Source organism: Schistocerca nitens, chromosome 1 (assembly GCF_023898315.1).
Source record: "Schistocerca nitens isolate TAMUIC-IGC-003100 chromosome 1, iqSchNite1.1, whole genome shotgun sequence".
NCBI lineage: Eukaryota > Metazoa > Arthropoda > Insecta > Orthoptera > Acrididae > Schistocerca > Schistocerca nitens.
This window is the reverse complement of record NC_064614.1, coordinates 292263173-292283665: the sequence shown is the minus strand read 5'-3', so window position 1 is coordinate 292283665 and position 20493 is coordinate 292263173. Positions and strand designations below refer to the sequence as shown.

The 20493-nt window shown below is 41.6% G+C and overlaps 1 protein-coding gene across 1 annotated transcript in view; it reads right to left on the bottom strand.

Moving 5' to 3' along the window:
• Positions 1–20493, bottom strand: part of LOC126248245 (putative tyramine receptor 2) — an 85817-nt gene that overhangs the window by 15750 nt on the left and 49574 nt on the right. Inside the window, exon 3 of the mRNA XM_049949097.1 lies at positions 8721–8909. Coding sequence (XP_049805054.1) covers positions 8721–8909 — 189 coding nt within the window. The remainder of the gene's footprint in view (positions 1–8720; positions 8910–20493) is intronic.

The following is a 20493-nucleotide window of genomic DNA, read 5'->3' as shown; positions in this document are numbered from 1 at the left end:
CAGGACCTATTATGGTATCAGATTGTCGCTGGAAATGAAAGAAGGTCTCATCACTTTGATAAAGCGTGAGAGTCTGCAGCGGAATCACACGGATTTACCCCGCCCCCCACCCCCCACCCCCCCACCCCACCTATGGGAAAGTCATGACGACGTTTTTATTTGACTGCAAGGGCTCGCTGCTCCTTAAATTTCTCACGCACTGATTCACAATTAACGTACGGCAGTTACTAAAACTGAGACGCACCACGCAGTCAAAGTGCTAAGGAATGTTGACGGACGGCGTCATTCCGTTGCAGAGTAATGCCCGCCGATATATTGCAAGACTGTTTCGATTACTCCGCAGATGTTTCACAGGGAAGCCAGTACACGTCCTCCATACGGTCCCGATGGCTACAAATGCGATTTCAGTATTTTTGGAGCCCTGAAGAAAGATATTCGTCGCCGTTTATTTACTCCGGACGAAGAGGTACATGTCTGGACACCATCACCGCTCCATAGGCCACAAAAATAATTTTACCATGAAGGCTTTTGAAATAATAAAAATTTTATTTATTTTTTTCCCATCTTCTCGTTATCATTTGATTGCCCCTTAGATATTAATGTAAGCAATGTACGACTGCATCAAACATTAAAATGGCTCCAAGCGCTATGGGACTTAACATCGGAGGTCATCAGTACCCTAGACTTAGAACTATTTAAACCTAACTAACCTAAGAACAGCACACACATCCATGCCCGAGGCAGGATTCTAATCTGCGACCGTAGCAGCATCGCGGTTCCGGACTGAAGCGCGTCAAACATCATACGCTGCGCAGTGTTACTAAAGCTAATGGTTTAGGGGAAGAAGAGGTATTCGTCTGATATTCCTCCTCATAATAGATAGATTCAGATACCAGGAAAACGCTACTAGGTACGAGTATCTTAATCGGTTTATCCTGCTTGAATCTCTTAGCGAGATCTTGTAATCAAATTGACTGGCACAATTGAGTTAACACGTCCTTGGTTGTCTGCAGAGCTCGTATGTGCAACTATTCAATTTGACCGTTATAGGAGGAGGAGGAGATTAGTGTTTAACGTCCAATCAACAACGAGTTGACCGTTATATTTCCCTACATTATCCAGAACAAAACAAGTAACACCATGTATCGTCACCCATCTCTGTCACTTTCCCTAGAAGACTTTTGCACGCTTTCAAGTGTTCTACACACGCTGTAGATTCTGAAGCACATGTGGAGTCACCGACTCGAACCGCATTATTAATGAGTTCTGCAATTGTTCTTGTCAAAGATGGCATACGCAAGGCTGTTCCCCTAACCCCATAAAAGGAAATCCTTGAGTAAACGGCCCGGATATCTAGGTAGCGAAGAGCAGGGCACAGCATCGTCACGTCATGTTTAGTACGATTGATCCAACGATTTGGAACACAATCTCTGTATCCCAATATGGGTGAGCTCCTTCTCGCTGATTGTATCGCTGAAGAATTCTTCTGTGCATTGGGATGAAGTAACGACAACTCTTGACTTGTAACACGCCGAATGCTTTTTAAAGGGATATGCCAGTTTTATTTATGACGCAAAACTTAGCTTCTCCTTGTGCATCACCTCGCATGAGTCATCTTCGGTTTCAACGCTTTTGCGTAATGATTGAAATTTTGAATTGTCTTCTACATCCTATCTGATTATCGTCTCTCTATCGCTATGCATTAAACTGTTAGTTTTTTGTAAATGCTATATTCATTCTGAATTATCCTGTTTTCAACATTTACTCTTTTCTCCCTACATCCGTCCGGATGTTTCGATCGATACTTGACGGACGAAACATGTTTGTTTCCTGAAGTTGTTCGACCACAATTATGTTCAGTAGAATTAGCGTGTTGCTGAAAGAGAGATGTACTGCAGGGTAAACGAACTGTGTGAAAAGTGGGCTTCTCTTAAACGCTGTAACTGAGAACGGATCGCCCCGGTTCGCTGTGTCTTGTGAGTTTACGTAATGATATGTCGCCACTCTTTAAGAGAGAGAGAGAGAGCGTTGACGTCATTAGAGTCCTTGTTAGTGAGTTGATTCATTTTATCATTAGTGCGATAACAGCTCTTGGTACATGGTGGGCGTTAATTAAAATGCATGAAATACATTCAGTTTTCGACGAGTAATATTAAGGTGAACAACGGTTGCGCGGAGGAGCAATAAAGCGACGCGCTCAGGGAATTACAGCGACGTAATATCTCACGCAACGGTCTTCACGCGCTGTCGACTTTTTCTCTTGTCTTGTGCTGGTGGAAGATGTTACGTCACGTGCTGATGGCGTGAGATATCATGTGCATGAAGAATTGTAACGCGGGTTGCAGTCTTCAGAATATGATGATGTTTAGACAATTATTTTGTTTCAAGATTGCAAGACACCAAAATGAAAGCAATAAAAAGAACCAAAACGGTAGATAACGCTTAACAGTTTTAAAACGAAGGTCATTACGTGAAGAGTCTCTATTCATCACTGAAACGATGCAAAGGTTGCAAACAAAGAAAAATACTTGGTCCGAAGGGCAGTGAAGGAAATGAAGACAGCTGAGATGCTTAAATGAAGCATTTGAGTTGAATCTGCTGAGACCAAAGGAATGGGCGACGTTGACGAAATCAACGAATATGCAGTGTTATCAGCCAGAAACAGTAAGACATTGTGAACACACGACAAAATGAAAATCTGAGGCTAAGAAAAAGTTGTTCAAGACAGGAATTGAGCCCAGATTTTGGGTTTCGTGTTTTTCGCGGTTATAGGTTGATGCATAACTGAGAGCAAAGCTAGAGGAAGCATGCTCTGATAGCCTGGTGGTTAAGCCAGAGGAAGGAAAAGCAGGAAACTGAACTCAAATCCATGTGTGTCACAAATTTTTATCAGTAATAAAACATTCATCAGTAATGAAACATTCATTTCTTACACAAGACTTTATATTCCTGGGAGTAAAAATAGAGACCCTTACAAGTGATTAGAAAACTGGACATGAAGCAAAATATATGTACATTCTGAGTTACAGTCAAGTTGTTAATATCTTACTTCACCAATAGCTGAATACATGATAAAAATCGTGTAGGGGTAAACAGAAATAAAGAGGGTACAAAGACAATCAAATACATTTGGAAACTTGGTTCCATTCCATGCTTGCAGCCTGGTACAGCAATCGGTTATGAATTTCTTAAAATAAGACAATCTCGTTACTAAATCTGTTTTTATTTACAAAAATGACGCGTTTCACCCTTTCGGGGCATAATTGGATTGGCCTAGGGATGAAAGATGACAATAGTCAGGCATATACAGATAAAAATGAGAAAATGGAGTTAATATAAAAACACAAAAGAGGCAATGTTCAAGGCTGTGCAGCCGTCTCTACAATGAAATGTAACTGTGATTTTCAGTATTAATGAATGTGGAAAACCAACAGACGTCCATTAATGCCCACAACTGGCACTAACATAAAATTTCATGAAGGACCATGATCTTATCGTCATGGGACGAATAAAAGCATTACGGATACTTATAAAAATAACAGATTACACAGCACAATAGCAACATACATATTACCATTAAACAAGTGTTTAATACATTTGGCCTGTTTGTGAAAGTTACAAAACATAAAAACGAATGAAACGTACGTATCCAGTTCACAGACATTCATTTCGCATCACATTAGCTGAGTTTTGTTATGAATGTAAAACTTCGCATCAGTAATCGAGCGTGTATAAATACTAAATATTGGCTCCAAACAATGAAAAATATAGTGCAAGTAAATTATTTTCAAAGTGCAATCCCCTGTATATGTGGTTAGGGGCTATTGTCCAGTGAATGTAAATTGGATTCTGCATTAGCTGGTTTCGAGACACACTCCCTCCAATTTCCTCCTTGTCGTTATAGTAAAGGTGCAGCGTGATATCTTACCATCCTGTGGACTAAGAAAATTACACCATACTCTGCTGATGCCTCGGATATTTTTTGTGGAACTCATTTCTTTAGGGACACTGGACCACAATTTATACAGCGCCATTAGAAAGGCTTATGCACGTGGTAAAAGGCGAATTGTGTTACCTCCACCTAGAGTCCGTATTGCCACTGATAATACGGCATGAATCGTGGGAGAATACTACAGATAGCTACTACTGAACAACTTGTTCAACTGCTGAATCCTTTCCCTGAAGTAACCTGTAAGTGCGTTAGTCAATGCTGACCTACCGTACAGTAACAGCTGCACAGAAACCGAAAATATATTTGACTTACACCTTAAATTCCCAAACTGACTCGGCTACATTAATGTGAGCACCGCCTATATTCCACGTAAACGTCAACAACCAGTCACCAATGGCAGGTTGAAACACTAGCAGTGGAGGGTACGTAAAGCGTGCCGGGGGAGGAGGGCAGAAGGTGGGAGGGAGTGCAGAAAACATTGCCATCATGACGTCGAATAGGGTACGATCATGGCTTTTAGGCCAATGGTGAAAGCATTTCCGAAGCGACTAAAATTGTAAACTGTTTGCTTGCCGCCGTGGTTCAACAGTGTCCCCTCAACGACCGTTCAGCGAATGTTACTGCGTCTGGGCTGCCGCAGCGAGGTCCTGGTTCAAGCACCCATGTTGACTGATGTTCATCGATGATGAAGCTAGGATTTGCTCGCCAACACCGAACTGAACGTCCACTGAGTAGTGACATGCAGCCTCTTTAGATGAATCACGTTTTGTACGCCATCGGACAGGTGGTCGTTGGCGTGTACGGCATGAAACTCTGAAAGCAAACAACCTGCATCAATCATCGGAAGGATCCGATCCGGAGGAGGGAGCGTTATGGTCAGGAAATTGTTTTCGTGCTAATCCCTCGATTATCTCGTCATTGGGAAAGGTAGAATGGATTAACCCAAGTATGCACCTACCGCTAGCGATCCTGTCCACCCCGGCTGCAGTTTGTTTTATTCTCAGCACGGTAGCATCAACCAGTAGGACAATGCAACGTGTCACACTTCTCGCAGAGTGCATGCGTGGTTCGAAGAGCACCAGAATGGATTTACCGTACTACCTGAGCCACCAAACTTCCAGGATTAAAACCAATCGAGAATCGCGCCACGGATCCTCTGCCGAGAAAGCTTGCGGATCTGGCCAGGGCACTGCAATCGGCATGGCTCCATATCCCGGTCGGTAACCTCCAGAACCTTACTAAGTCTGCTCCTGCACTCCTCGCAATGGTCCGCGGTGCAATAGGTAATTTTCATGCTTGCGACAGATGCTCATATTAATGGGACTGGACAGTACATATTATACTACACTATACTTCACGAAGTGGCATAGTTGTGGAAAACTGAACCTTCATAAAGAAGGTCGTTGTTAAAGTTCTCATCCAACCATCATTAAGTTTCCCCTGCGGTTTCTCCTGATTATTCACGGCAAGCGTCAGGGCGGTTTCTGTGGAAACGATGTGGCCACTTTCCTGCCCGATCCTTTCGCAGTAAGAATCTGTACTTCGTCTCTGACGACGCTGTAGTCGACGATATACTATATCCAAGTCTCTCTTTTCTTTTATAGGAGAGTAGCCCATAACCATCGAAATAAACGATTAATTAACGAAGAAAATTATGTCTCATTATAATTCAAAAGATCCATATCATGAATATTACGACAATGAAATATCCTAATCTTTATCACACATTGCTACAGAACAATACTAATGGAAAACTTAAGGAAACTAAACTGAAAGAGACTAAAGAACAAATAAGTGAGACGAAGAATGGAATGATCACGGTGTAGTTTCTGGGAGTGAGGGTGACAACATTCCGAATGACTCATTGCTCCTGATAACCCTTTCGGGGTATGAGGTCGTGGTCCACGAAACTCTCCTGTTGCCAACGTTTCGTCCAGAACTGAGCTGAACATCCTCTGAGGCATTGTTCCTCCGTTCGGTCTTGCCGACTGACGAGCCGGACGTCTGAGAGTGACATAGGCTATGTAGGAAAAGGGGTGAGGCCGGAGTTACACGTGATAAGCAGAGATGATCCTTGTCAAAGATAAAAATTAAATTATCGCTTGTCGTGTTGCGAAAGGTAAAAAACTGTTTAGCGATTCTGCATAGCTACTGTCCCTATTTCAGACATTGCCTTACTTCTAGTGTGTTTCAGTGGGAGGATGAATTTCATGAGCAACTTGATGGTGTAGCAATGGATAACCCATTACGTCCTGCAATTGCTAATTTCGTTGTGGAGAAATTCGAATAGTTAGGTTTAGAAAAAGCAAATAAGAAACTATCTGACTGCTATTGGTATGCGGATGACACGTTTGTGATCTGACCACACGATAAAAAATCTCTGGACAAATTCTTTGGTTTTCTAAATAAAATTAATCCGAAATTCCAGTTCACGATGGAAATAGAAAATGACAGCAAAATAGCTTTCGTCATTGTTTTAGTTATGAGACAGACTGATGGAAGTTCAGAACATAAAGTTTTTCGAAAAGTAACGCACAAGGACAGATACTTACATAAGAACTCTAATCACCATCCACAACAAAAGAGAAGTGTCATTAAAAGTCTTGTCGATAGAGCCAAAAGGGTTTGCACGCTGGAAAACCTGGACGTCGAATTAAAACACATAAAGCAGGCTTTCGAGAAAAATGGCTACTCGGAGAAAGAAGAAAACAGAATTCCATGACCAAATAACGGAAGCCCAAAGGACAGAGATGAAAAACAACAATGGATGAAAACAGTCTCTCTCTCTCTTCCTTTTATTAAAAAAGTAACAGATCGTATCTGAAAGATTTTACAGAAACACGGCATTAGACCAATTTTAGACAAAAAAGAGAATAGGTCAAGCGTTCCGGTCTGTAAAAGATAAATGCCCTCCTCTGTCAGCATGTGATGTTTATAAAACTGTTTGTACGTGTTGTAAGGTTTATGTTGGAATAACCAGGAGAAGTGAGAATACACGGCTAAAGGAACATAAAAACCTTTATCGACTAGGGAAAATGGAAACATCGGCCATGGCAGAGCATGCTCTTCAGTCAGGATGTCACGAAGTGAAATTTTCTGAAACAAAATTTTATCTACGACAACGAACTATAATCCACGGCTATACAGGGAAGCCAGTGAACCATATACACATAGGGATAGTTTTAATAGGAAATACGACACCACGAAAAATAGCGAAATATGGACAGTAGCTCTGCAGAAGCGCTAAACAGTTTTTTTTTTATCTTTGACAAGACGACAATCGATAGTTAAGTTTTATCTTTGACATGGATCATCTCTGCTTATCACTATAGAGTATAAATGTTTATGGAGTGAGCATTCCGACTCGCAGAACGGGAAATCTGTCCGTAACATTTCCTGCTGCTCAAGTCACTTGGTACAGGGACGGGGCATGTTATTCCGTATAGCGCTTAGCGTATTTTGAGTGTTATTACTTCGCTAGAGGAGATAGATCACCTTCAGAAGTATCCTGAGACTTTGTATATGCGTCTTATAGACATCTTAAACATTTCATAACTGGAACTGAAATAGTTTTAAAGCTGTGAAGAGCAAGGGAATTGGGCTTTTTCGCCACAATATCATAGCTCAGTTCCACTTTACTTACGTTTTTTCGGGTGCGGGAAAAGAAGTCACAGCCAACAATACCTTTTCAGCTTTTCTGTTGCACCACTTCCTATCAAATCATTCTTCAGCGAAGTTTTTAGGGCACTTTTGAATATTTTGTAGGAACGAAATTCTTTATTTTTATTTTGTGGAAATATATTTTCACTCTCTGTCCATCCTTTCGGAAACTGGAAAACAAAATTTATATAATGTAGAAAGCTGTATCATGTAGAAGTACTTAGATACACACAAGAGTTTGAGGACCTGAATAAACTGGAGGAAATTAATGCCACTGTCTCATACAAATTTTATCTGCAGTTGAACATAGCACGAATACGTAAACACTGACAGCGTAAACTCACTTGCAAATTTATCTAGCATTTCTCTCGTAAATACGTGGGTAAAAAAAACTTGGTCTACAATACAAGACATTATAATACCGCACTCGATATTTTTAAACATATAAGGGCTTCACATCAATATGATACTATAAGAGATTTGTTGTACATACCTATGAAAAGTAACTGGGCCTCCTTTCACGTACTTCTCTTTACATCCGTAGTAACAACAACACTGCACCATGGCTGTTATTACTACTAAAACGTGTAGAAACGTATGTAAAAACAGGTGAATACGTGTAATAAGAAAGTTTCGCTGTTACCAGAAATTGCAGAAAAGCAGCGACGTCCAATTACCACGTGACTAGCCCGGTTTGATGTCGAGAACATGTGCAGTAGGCAATGCTCACTTCACACATATTTATACTCTATGCTTATCATGTGTAACTCCGGCTACGTCCCTTATTCTGCAGTATATATGTCACTCTTAGACGTCCAACCCGTCAGTCAGAAAGATTCAGCGGAGGAACAACGCTTCAGAAGATATTCAGCGCAGTTCTGGACGAAACGTTAGGGACCGAAGAGTTTCGTGGACCACGATCTCATATCCTGAAAGGTTAATTAGTAGCAACATCCCGAATAATGACATGAACAAACACTCCATTTGGCCTTCTTTGCTTCATTCTTATATTCCAGTTACGGCATTTGTAAACGCGGAAAAGCCACAACCGGAGCTTTCATTCCCACAGGAGAGCCACTGCACTCCCGCACTCCTTCAGAATACCAACCTGCTGCTTCATGGCAGAGTTCAGCTTGGAAGCCTTCGCACGTTCGCGCAGGCGCCGCTTCGTCGCGATGAATATCTCGACGTAGACGATAGTCATAATGAAGAGAGGGATGAAGAAGGAGCCCAGAGACGAGTAGATCACATAGCCCTGCTCTTCAGTCAGCTGGCAGGGCGTAGTGTCGTTGAACTCCTGTAAAAAAAGACAGGTTGGTAAAAAGAGTTGTTACTGATTTGTAGGCTACAAGACACTGACATTTTTCAGAAAATAGTTTGGTTGTACCTTGTATCGTTTCATTACGTTCCTGACAGCAAAGAAAATTTTTGCGAGTACGTATAATCTTATACACAATAAAGCTTAAATGTGTTAAGAAAATGGCTCTGAGCACTATGCGACTTAACTTCTGAGGTCATCAGTCGCCTAGAACTTAGAACTAATTAAACCTAACTAACCTAAGGACATCACACACATCCATGCCCGAGGCAGGATTCGAACCTGCGACCGTAGCGGTCGCTCGGCTCCAGACTATAGCGCCTAGAACCGCACGGCCACCCCGGGCGGCAAATGTGTTAAGATATCTGATAAATTTCCTATAATTTGCAGCACTGTCATGGCGTTTTTCATATTAGTAAGAAAATCCAGTCTGTCCTCTAAAACATGTTGCCCACCCCGCATAAAAGGAGGACTCATCCAGCTTCGAAAAAATTGCATGAAAATGTGATAAAAAGAAACGTTTGCTACTTTGCTATTTCCACAGAAATTTCGTAGCACGGCAACGAATGTGAAAGATTAAAAATAGGACTGGAAAAGAAGGAACCACTCTCCTTCCCTCCCCCCCCCCTTTCCTTTCCATCCCTTATAAGAAGCTTAAGTGCAGGCTATAAACACACAAAAAAAGCTTTATTTCAGAGCCAAAAGCGAAATCACTACATAAATAAGCATTACACGTTAGTCTGTGGTGAATAACACTTCCATCCACGACGAAAATTAATTGCTGGCGTGCCTCTTGATCTAAAGATCGATTACTGACAATGCTAATTAATGAGGACATTATTCAGCGGAAGGGTCTTACGGAGATGCCCGTCGAACTCCAACGATAGATGCTACAAGAGACACATTGTGCATTAAGAAAACATTTTCAAGTCAAAAGTCTGGTAACACACGTTACATGAAGATTAGGGCAACATATTACACACTCGCATACGTATCGTGCGAAATAGCTCTGACAGTAAGACAATTGAAATTTTAACTTATAGAAATGAATAGCAGCAATCGTGGTTCCGAAGTACGTTTCTCTACTGGATAATTATTTCATTACGCTTGTGGCGCACTTCGAATGATGTTATCCATGGAAACAGGACAAGTGGAACTCATGGAGTAGTCAGTTGTCATGTACCTCATGTGCGTCTACTATTCAACTTCACTTCCCCCCCCCCCTCCCCCCCCCCATTAAACTTTGTGTTTCAGAATATGTCTTGGTTTCAGCCTCTCACTGTAAGGATTACAATTGATTCCTATGACATCGCATACACTATAATTTCATTGTAACCTAACAACCCTAACAAGTTTTGCTTTCTAGTAACACTTTGGCCCATACCCAGAAACAGCGATTGTGTTAATGCTTCCTATTTTAACTCTTTTATTGTGAAAAGCAATGTAAATATCAATACGTACCACTAAGCAGGCGGATTACTTCATGAAAAAGTTTTTCACTCCGCCCAACCGTTCACGCTATGGCAGCCAACTGGAGGTACTAAACTTGCTTCTTCTGTTTTTCGTCGTGCTGACCTCGCTATTGACCGTACCGTTTTTGAACTGCATGATTCTTGTTAACCACCTGTGCAATTACCCTCAATTCTCAGTCTGTCGTTTGTAGTCAGTACGGTTCAGATAAAGAAACACTTTTATTGAATTCCTTGTATTCTACTAAAGAAAAATATCTATGAACGTCATTCACATATTTCTTTCATTTGCTGTTAAGGCTTCGGGAGATGATATGCATCAACTCACTCAGGATACAAAACTTCCGACTTCTTCTTCTTCTTTTAGTCACGTTACAGTTTGACGCGACCCGCCACAAATTACTCCCCTGTGCCAACCACTTCATTTCAGAGTAGCACTTTTAACTTACGTCGCCAATTATTTGCTGAATGTATTCCAGTCTCTGTCTTCCTCTACAGTTTTTACCCTCTATAGCTCCCTCTAGCATCATGGAAATTATTCCATGACGTCTTAACACATGTTCCATCACCCACATCCTTCTTCTTGTCATTGTTTTCCATATATTCCTTCCCTCGCTGATTCTGCGGATAGCCTCTTCGTCCCTTACCTTATCTATCCACCTAATGTTCAATATTCGCCTGTGACACCACATCTCAGATGCTTCGACCCTTTTCCGTTCCGGTTTCCCCACAGCCCATGCTTCATCTGTGCAACAAAGCGCATATTTTCAGAAATTTCTTTCTAAAATTAAGATCTATGTTCCATACTAGCAGACTTCTGTTAGTCATAAATGCCCCTTTTTACTGGGCTTGACTGCTTTTTATGCCCTCCTTGCTCCGTTATCATGGATTATTTTGCTGCATAGACAGCAGAATTCCTTAACTTCAACCACACCATTATCACCATTTGTGATGTTAAGCTTCTCGCTGCTCTCATTTCTGCTACTTCTCATTATTTTCGTCTTACTTCGATTTACTCTCACATCTGCACTCATTAGACCGTTTGCTCCATTCAACAGTTCCCGTAATTCGTTTTCACTTTCTTTGACGGTAGCAATGTCAGCAGTATAACTATACATTGATATCCTTTAACCTTGAATTTAGTCCCACACTTGAACCTTTCTTTTATTTTCGTCATTGCTTCTTCGATGTATAAATTGAACAGTAGGGGGCGAAAGGCGCAGCGAGTAGCACACTGGGCTCGCATTCGGGAGGGCGACGGTTCAATACCGCGTCCAGTCACCTTGATTTAGGCTTTCCATAGTTTCCCTAAATCGCTTCAGGTAAATCACGGGATGGTTCCTTTGAAAGCCTACGGCCGATTTATTTCCCCATCTTTCCATAATCCGATGGGACCGATGACCTTGCTGTTTCGTTTCCTCTCTTGAATCAACCAACCAATCTGTCTTACACACTTTTTATTCCTAGCACTGTTATTGTAACCTCTTGGTTTTTGTAGATATTGAATGTAACGCGTCTTTCCCTATGGTTTACCCTTTTTTTCTCCGAAATTCGAATGTCTTTACATTCCTTCAGGTTGACAAATGCTATATGAGTGTCTCGATTTTTCTCCAGTTCTAAGTCTTATCAAACTCAACGTCAGAGCTGCGTTTCTGGTGCCTTTCCCTTTCCCAAAGCCAAACTGATCGTCATCTAACGGATCCTCAGTTGTATTTTCCATTCTCCTGTGTATTAATCTTGTCAGAAACTTGGATTCATGAGCTGCAAAGCTGACTGTGCGATAATCATCGAACTTGTCGGCTCTTGCAATCTTCAGAAGTGCGTGAATGATGTACGGTGGTATATCACCAATCTCATACATTATACAATCCGGCACGAATAGTCGATTTGTTGCCACTCCCCCCCCCCCCATGATTTTAGAAATTTCGATGGAATGTTATGTATCTGTTCTGCCATTTTTGAACTTAAGTCTTCCAAAGTTCTTTAAATTCTGGTTTTAATACAGGATCCCTATCCGTTCCCTATAGACTCCTGTTTCTTCTTGTACCACGTCATCAGACAAGTCCTCTCCATCAAAGAAGACTTCTGTGTAGTACCTCCATCTATTCGCTCTCTCCTCTGCATTTAACAATGGAATTACCACTGCACACTTAATGTTACCGCCCTTTGCTTTTAATTTCACGGAAAGCTGTTTCGACTTTTCTATATGTCAACCCAGACCTTCTGAGACTGATTTCTTTCTCTATTCTTCACATTTTTCGTGCAGACGTTTCGTCTTAGCTTCCCTGCACTTCCTATATACTTCATACCATGTGACTTGTGTTTCCGTATTCCTGAATTTCTCTGTATATTTTTCTGATTCCTTCATTCGTCTACCAACTAGTATTTCCTCGGTTATCCATGGTTTATTCGCAGATGCCTTGTACGTATGATTATCTTTCCAACTTGTATTGATTTCCCTTTTTAGAGATGTTCATTCCTACTCAACTGAACTGTCTATAGAGCTATTCACCATCACAGTATCTATAGCCTCAGAGAACTTCAAGTGTACCTCTTCATTCCTTCATGCTTCTGTATCCCACTGACTTGTTCATTGATTCTACCTGACTAATCATTTAAACTTCAACCTACTCATCAACATTTCTAAATTGTGATCTGAGGCTACATGTCCTCTGGGTACGCCTTTCAATCGAATATCTGATTTCGGAATCTCTGCCCGATCATGATTTAATTTAACTAAAATCTTCCCGTATCTCCCAGCCTTTTCCAAGTATACCTCCTCCTCCTGTGATTCTTGAACCGAGTATTCGCTATTACAAGCTGAAATTTATTGCAGCACTCAATTTGTCTTTCTCCTTTCTCATTTCTATTAGCAAGCTCATATCCTCCAATTCTTCTGCTCCTTACCCTACATCTAGGATTCCAATCCGCAATGACTGTCAGATTTTCATTTCCCTTTACGTTCTGTACCACCCCTTCAATGTCCTCAAATGCTTTCTCTATCTCTTCATCTTCTGCTTGCGACGTCGGCAACTATATCTGAACTAATGTTGGCGGTGTTGTTTTCCTGTCGATTGTGATGAGGAATCCTCTCTTACTGAACTGTTCGCTGTAGTTCACTCTCTACCCTACCATCCTGTTCATATCTAATCCTGCTCCCGTTATGTCATTTTCTGCTGCTATTGACTTACCCTATTTTCATCTGACAATAAATCCTTGTCTTCTTTACACTATATCTACACTGAGCCACTGCATTTCCCTTTTCAGATTTTCTAGCCTTTCTGCTACGTTGAAACTCCTTACATGCCACACCCCAACTCGTAGAACACTACCCTTCCGTTGGTTACTGTACACGGGCACCTCCCCGTTGGAAGTCCTAGGTCGAAATCTTTTGCCCATGATGAAATCATTACGAACGTTTTTGAATTTGAGTTGAGACTAAAACAACAAACAGGAAATATTGAAGACCAAAAGCTTTGTAAGTTCCTGTATTCAGCGGAAGAAGTTTTAAAAAATTTTCGCTATGTATCAATGTGATCACCGTTTTTATGAATGGTTGTCGTAGACCTCCCTCTGGTAATTTCCAACACCGGAGCAACGTTCTCTGTGAGGCTTTAACTGTGATACTCTCTTGAAAAATTGATACTAAAACAACTAACAGGGACTCTGATCCGTGTACGACTTCATGTGTGTTTCCTGTTTCTCATAATGAATACTGCGATAGTAAAACAGATGCGCTGTAAAGTGTACCAAACGAAAATCATCGCTACTTATTCAACTGAAATTTAAATTCTCCTCCAAAACCTTCTCTAACGCACGTTGCTGCCAGTTCGCACAAGCTATATCTCCCTTTTTGTTATTTGTCTTTGTTATTCTACATTTCACTTTTCTTTTTCCAGCTATAGCTCCTACAGTGTCCGCTATCTACGAGTAAACTACTTCCTAGTGTTTAATTCCAAATAACATGTAATATATCGTGTAATATGTGTCGTAAATATGGTATATGAAATATGAACAAGACTTGGTTACATGTTTCAGAAATAAATAACACAATACAGAATATGTTTTAAAACAGAACGTATTTTGGGGACAGCCAGATTGGCAATATTTACTCTCACATCGCGCGGTATGTTTCCATTTGACATTGCAGTTTTCATGAAATGAGTACAGTCTTACGTCTCTACGAATTTAATCCCCCCCCCATGAACCATGGACCTTGCCGTTGGTGGGGAGGCTTGCGTGCTTCAGCGATACAGATAGCCGTACCGTAGGTACAACCACAACGGAGGGGTATCTGTTGAGAGGCCTGACAAACGTGTGGTTCCTGAAGAGGGGCAGCAGCCTTTTCAGTAGTTGCAGGGGCAACAGTCTGGATGATTGACTGATCTGGCCTTCTAACAATAACCAAAACGGCCTTGCTGTGCTGGTACTGCGAACGGCTGAAAGCAAGGGGAAACTACGGCCGTAATTTTTCCCGAGGGCATGCAGCTTTACTGTATGATTAAATGATGATGGCGTCCTATTGGGTAAAATATTCCGGAGGTAAAATAGTCCCCCATTCGGATCTCCGGGCGGGGACTACTCAAGAGGATGTCGTTATCAGGAGAAAGAAACCTGGCGTTCTACGGATCGGAGCGTGGAATGTCAGATCCCTTAATCGGGCAGGTAGGTTAGAAAATTTGAAAAGGGAAATGGATAGGTTAGAGTTAGATATAGTGGGAATTAGTGAAGTTCGGTGGCAGGAGGAACAAGACTTCTGGTCAGGTGACTACAGGGTTATAAACACAAAGTCAAATAGGGGTAATGCAGGAGTAGGCTTAATAATGAATAGGAAAATAGGGACGCGGGTAAGCTACTACAAACAGCATAGTGAACGCATTATTGTGGCCAAGATAGATACGAAGCCCACACCTACTACAGTAGTACAAGTTTATATGCCAACTAGTTCTGCAGATGACGAAGAAATTGAAGAAATGTATGATGAAATAAAAGAAATTATTCAGATAGTGAAGGGAGACGAAAATTTAATAGTCATGGGTGACTGGAATTCGAGTGTAGGAAAAGGGAGAGAAGGAAACGTAGTAGGTGAATATGGATTGGGGCTAAGAAATGAAAGAGGAAGCCGCCTGGTAGAATTTTGCACAGAGCACAAATTAATCATAGCTAACACTTGGTTTAAGAATCATGAAAGAAGGTTGTATACATGGAAGAACCCTGGAGATACTAAAAGGTATCAGATAGATTATATTATGGTAAGACAAAGATTTAGGAACCAGGTTCTAAATTGTAAGACATTTCCAGGGGCAGATGTGGACTCTGACCACAATCTATTGGTTATGACCTGTAGATTAAAACTGAAGAAACTGCAAAAAGGTGGGAATTTAAGGAGATGGGACCTGGATAAACTGAAAGAACCAGAGGTTGTACAGAGTTTCAGAGAGAGCATAAGGGAACAATTGACAGGAATGGGGGAAAGATATACAGTAGAAGAAGAATGGGTAGTTTTGAGGGATGAAGTAGTGAAGGCAGTAGAGGATCAAGTAGGTAAAAAGACGAGGGCTAGTAGAAATCCTTGGGTAACAGAAGAAATATTGAATTTAATTGATGAAAGGAGAAAATATAAAAATGCAGTAAATGAAGCAGGCAAAAAGGAATACAAACGTCTCAAAAATGAGATCGACAGGAAGTGCAAAATGGCTAAGCAGGGATGGATAGAGGACAAATGTAAGGATGTAGAGGCTTATCTCACTAGGGGTAAGATAGATACTGCCGACAGGAAAATTAAAGAGACCTTTGGAGATAAGAGAACCACTTGTATGAACATCAAGAGCTCAGATGGAAACCCAGTTCTAAGCAAAGAAGGGAAAGCAGAAAGGTGGAAGGAGTATATAGAGGGTCTATACAAGGGCGATGTACTTGAGGACAATATTATGGAAATGGAAGAGGATGTAGATGAAGATGAAATGGGAGATACGATACTGCGTGAAGAGTTTGACAGAGCACTGAAAGACCTGAGTCGAAACAAGGCCCCCGGAGTAGACAACATTCCATTGGAACTACTGACGGCCTTGGGAGAGCCAGTCCTGACAAAACTCTACCATTTGGTGAGCAAGATGTATGAAACAGGCGAAATACCCTCAGACTTCAAGAAGAATATAATAATTCCAATACCAAAGAAAGCAGGTGTTGACAGATGTGAGAATTACCGAACAATCAGCTGCAAAATACTAACACGAATTCTTTACAGACGAATGGAAAAACTAGTAGAAGCCGACCTCGGGGAAGATCAGTTTGGATTCCGTAGAAATACCGGAACACGTGAGGCAATACTGACCTTACGACTTATCTTAGAAGGAAGATTAAGGAAAGGCAAACCTACGTTTCTAGCATTTGTAGACTTAGAGAAAGCTTTTTGACAATGTTGACTGGAATACTCTCTTTCAAATTCTGAATGTGGCAGGGGTAAAATACAGGGAGCGAAAGGCTATTTACAATTTGTACAGAAACCAGATGGCAGTTATAAGAGTCGAGGGACATGAAAGGGAAGCAATGGTTGGGAAGGGAGTAAGACAGGGTTGTAGCCTCTCCCCGATGTTATTCAATCTGTATATTGAGCAAGCAGTAAAGGAAACAAAAGAAAAAATCGGAGTAGGTATTAAAATCCATGGAGAAGAAATAAAAACTTTGAGGTTCGCCGATGACATTGTAATTCTGTCAGAGACAGCAAAGGACTTGGAAGAGCAGTTGAACGGAATGGATGGTGTCTTGAAGGGAGGATATAAGATGAACATCAACAAAAGCAAAACGAAGATAATGGAATGTAGTCGAATTACGTCGGGTGATGCTGAGGGTATTAGATTAGGAAATGAGACACTTAAAGTAGTAAAGGAGTTTTGCTATTTGGGGAGCAAAATAACTGATGATGGTGGAAGTAGAGAGGATATAAAATGTAGACTGGCAATGGCAAGGAAAGCGTTTCTGAAGAAGAGAAATTTGTTAACATCGAGTATAGATTTAAATGTCAGGAAGTCATTTCTGAAAGTATTTGTATGGAGTGTAGCCATGTATGGAAGTGAAACATGGACGGTAAATAGTTTGTACAAGAAGAGAATAGAAGCTTTCGAAATGTGGTGCTACAGAAGAGTGCTGAAAATTAGATGGGTATATCACATAACTAATGAGGAGGTACTGAATAGGATTGGGGAGAAGAGGAGTTTGTGGTACAACTTGACCAGAAGAAGGGATCGGTTGGTAGGAAATGTTCTGAGGCATCAAGGGATCACCAATTTAGTATTGGAGGGCAGCGTGGAGGGTAAAAATCGTAGGGGGAGACCAAGAGACGAATACACTAAGCAGATTCAGAAGGATGTAGGTTGCAGTAGGTACTGGGAGATGAAGAAGCTTGCACAGGATAGAGTAGCATGGAGAGCTGCATCAAACCAGTCTCAGGACCGAAGACCACAACAACACCAACGAATTTAATTGCATGTACTCACGAAATCTGAATGAAGTGGCTCAAAGGTAAGTCAATGGACCCTCATTCGGGAATACAGTGATTCAGATCCCCCTCTGGTCACTGGTTTTTGGTTATTTTTTTTAAACTACTTAGACGAATGGCAGGGTATTTCGTCTGAAACTTGATCCTTGCGCTATTTCCCTCTACCCTTTCCATGTAGCGTTACGGCACGGGGCATGCGCGCTCTTGCTCGGGCCGACCAAACGGCGGCTGGGATGAGCTCGCTGTCAGTCGTTGACCGCCGACAACTGGAGGATGGCCTTCTGGTGACGAGAGCTGCCAGCTATGACGGACAGGGACGCTATAACCAACAGCTACAATTGAATCACTTTGAGCATGAGCGCGTATTGCTGATCTGTTAATTTATATGTTTGAGGAACACCTCGCTCGGATTTGGTGGAAGATATCTCTGATATTCTGTCTGTTGCTTGTTATCTGCAGAAATCAAGGGAAAAGTGGAATGACTGAGCCGTATGAACTTGTTTGGTGAACATCTTAATGTGTTCGCTGTACGATGCTGCAATTCACACCTATTCGTTCATTATATTTATACACAGCTAGAGTTCATTATACTGTGTGTTTTAAGCTTGAGTTAACCCGGTGGTATTTAAAAGGAGTGAACTGTTAACGCTAACGTACACTGGTATACTGTTCTATGTCACTATCATTTCTTTGTATTGGCTTTGAGCCCCAATCATAATTTGTGAATATTATATGAGCTGCATCTGAAATCTATTGTGTACTCATCGTAAATGAAAGTTCAATTTTCTGGTTTAGTTGACGCCAATGTGGGCGTTCTCTTAAAAAAATGTTATGTATACACTCTTTTATGGAACTAGCCACGATAATTTCAATTTTAAGTTAAGCTTTGTAAACTGATAAGGCTTTCTGTCCCTCCACGATTTAGGTATTTCTGTTTATTGGACCGGTTCGTGATTTATAAGCATTGTTGTGCAGGCTTTGGCACTCAGGGCTAATTTTACTACCTGTAGTTGAAGCCGCTTGGGCCGTGTTCCTTACATTTTAATTTCATATATTTTATGGCAGGCCATTTATTTCAGTTTTGGGGCACACACCTCCGACATTTCTGTCGGTGTTTGAAGCTGAAGGTCTCCCGGAACATTTGTTCGTCTTCAGTGTGTTCTCAGCCTTCTAAAAATAATTTGTGCCAGCGAATGACTTGTGCTCACGATCAGGAATGTTCCCCATAGGTCTGTTCCTACTTCCCTCGCGCATTTCCTAAGTTTAACATAAAACTTGGTGGTATAATGTGACTCTAAATTACGCTGTTCCGTTTTCGTAACACACAAAAAAAGCATAGCTTCACTGATTCAGCCATCAAAAATCACGTGATGGCTGTATGGAGCTGAAACTCGCCCTGAGCATCTGTAAGGCCCGTCTCACACGGAGCAAGATTAGTTTCCTTGCTGGCTCGCGCGACGGCTGCCTTGCGACCTCCGTCGTCTGCTAGCGGGGTACCTTGCTGGGAACCTTGTGAGATTTTCATGATATGTCCGGTGCTATTTTTCTTGTAAGGATCCCTGCGTGCTACCTGCGTTGGCCAATCATGAGACGTTTCGATTGTGACGTCTGACGCGGACAGCTTGGGCGGGAGGCCTTTGTTGATAGTCGATTTTCTGCTGTTGTGAGGCGCGGAAGGAAGTTCTTATAATTACTAAATAAAGGCACCGCAGTGGTCGAAAGAAGCGGTTGAAGCATTGATATGTACTTTTAGGGAAGAACAGTGTCTGTACGTCGTGAAAAGCGCAAACTATTATAATAAACACTTGCGTGCAGAAGCACTCGAATGAGTTGCAAGTGCCGTGTGTCTTGTTCGACCATATACGACGAGCAAGGAGTGCTACAGCAAAATGTACAATTTACGTACTCACTTTAAAGTGGATTACGCCAAAGTAAAATCATCGAAAAGCAGTGGCGCTGGGTTTCACGACGTAAGAAACCATACAAAGCAGTTCTACAAATACCAATACATCCATTCGTATAAAATTTGCAAAGGATGTACTACCTTCTATTCTATAAAATAAAGTCGTATATAACAGTCATTATTGGTATATTTATAAAGTCAAACAGTAACGAAAGGGTGATACTTTTCAAACAAAAGTAGATGTTATGCGAACTAACCTCAACACTTTATGAAGCATGGAGAGAGCACCTTTTCAGGGTTTCTCCTCTTAATACAGTTTTTCGTCCATTCTTTCTTTCTTCTTCTCTGATTAGCATGCATTTGTGCATCGTTTAGCACCAAAACAGCTAATAACGCCAGTTTGCTCTGAACATCTGTACCTGAAGCAGCCATCTCCGTTCGATACAACATGCAGCCGATCACATCACAAGTGGCTGCCGATCTTGCACCGTGGGAGAGCTTCGGCATGGAAGATAGCCGGCTCCTTTCCCTGCAAGCCGGCAGGCACGCACGGCATCTCGCAAACTTGTGGCGGACCTTGCTCCGTGTGAGACGGGCTTATGGGATGAACAGACCGGTATACACGAGTATAACAACTCAGCGTTGACAGATCGCTCGCTGTGTTATCGGTCTCATTACTTTTCTCAAGCACCT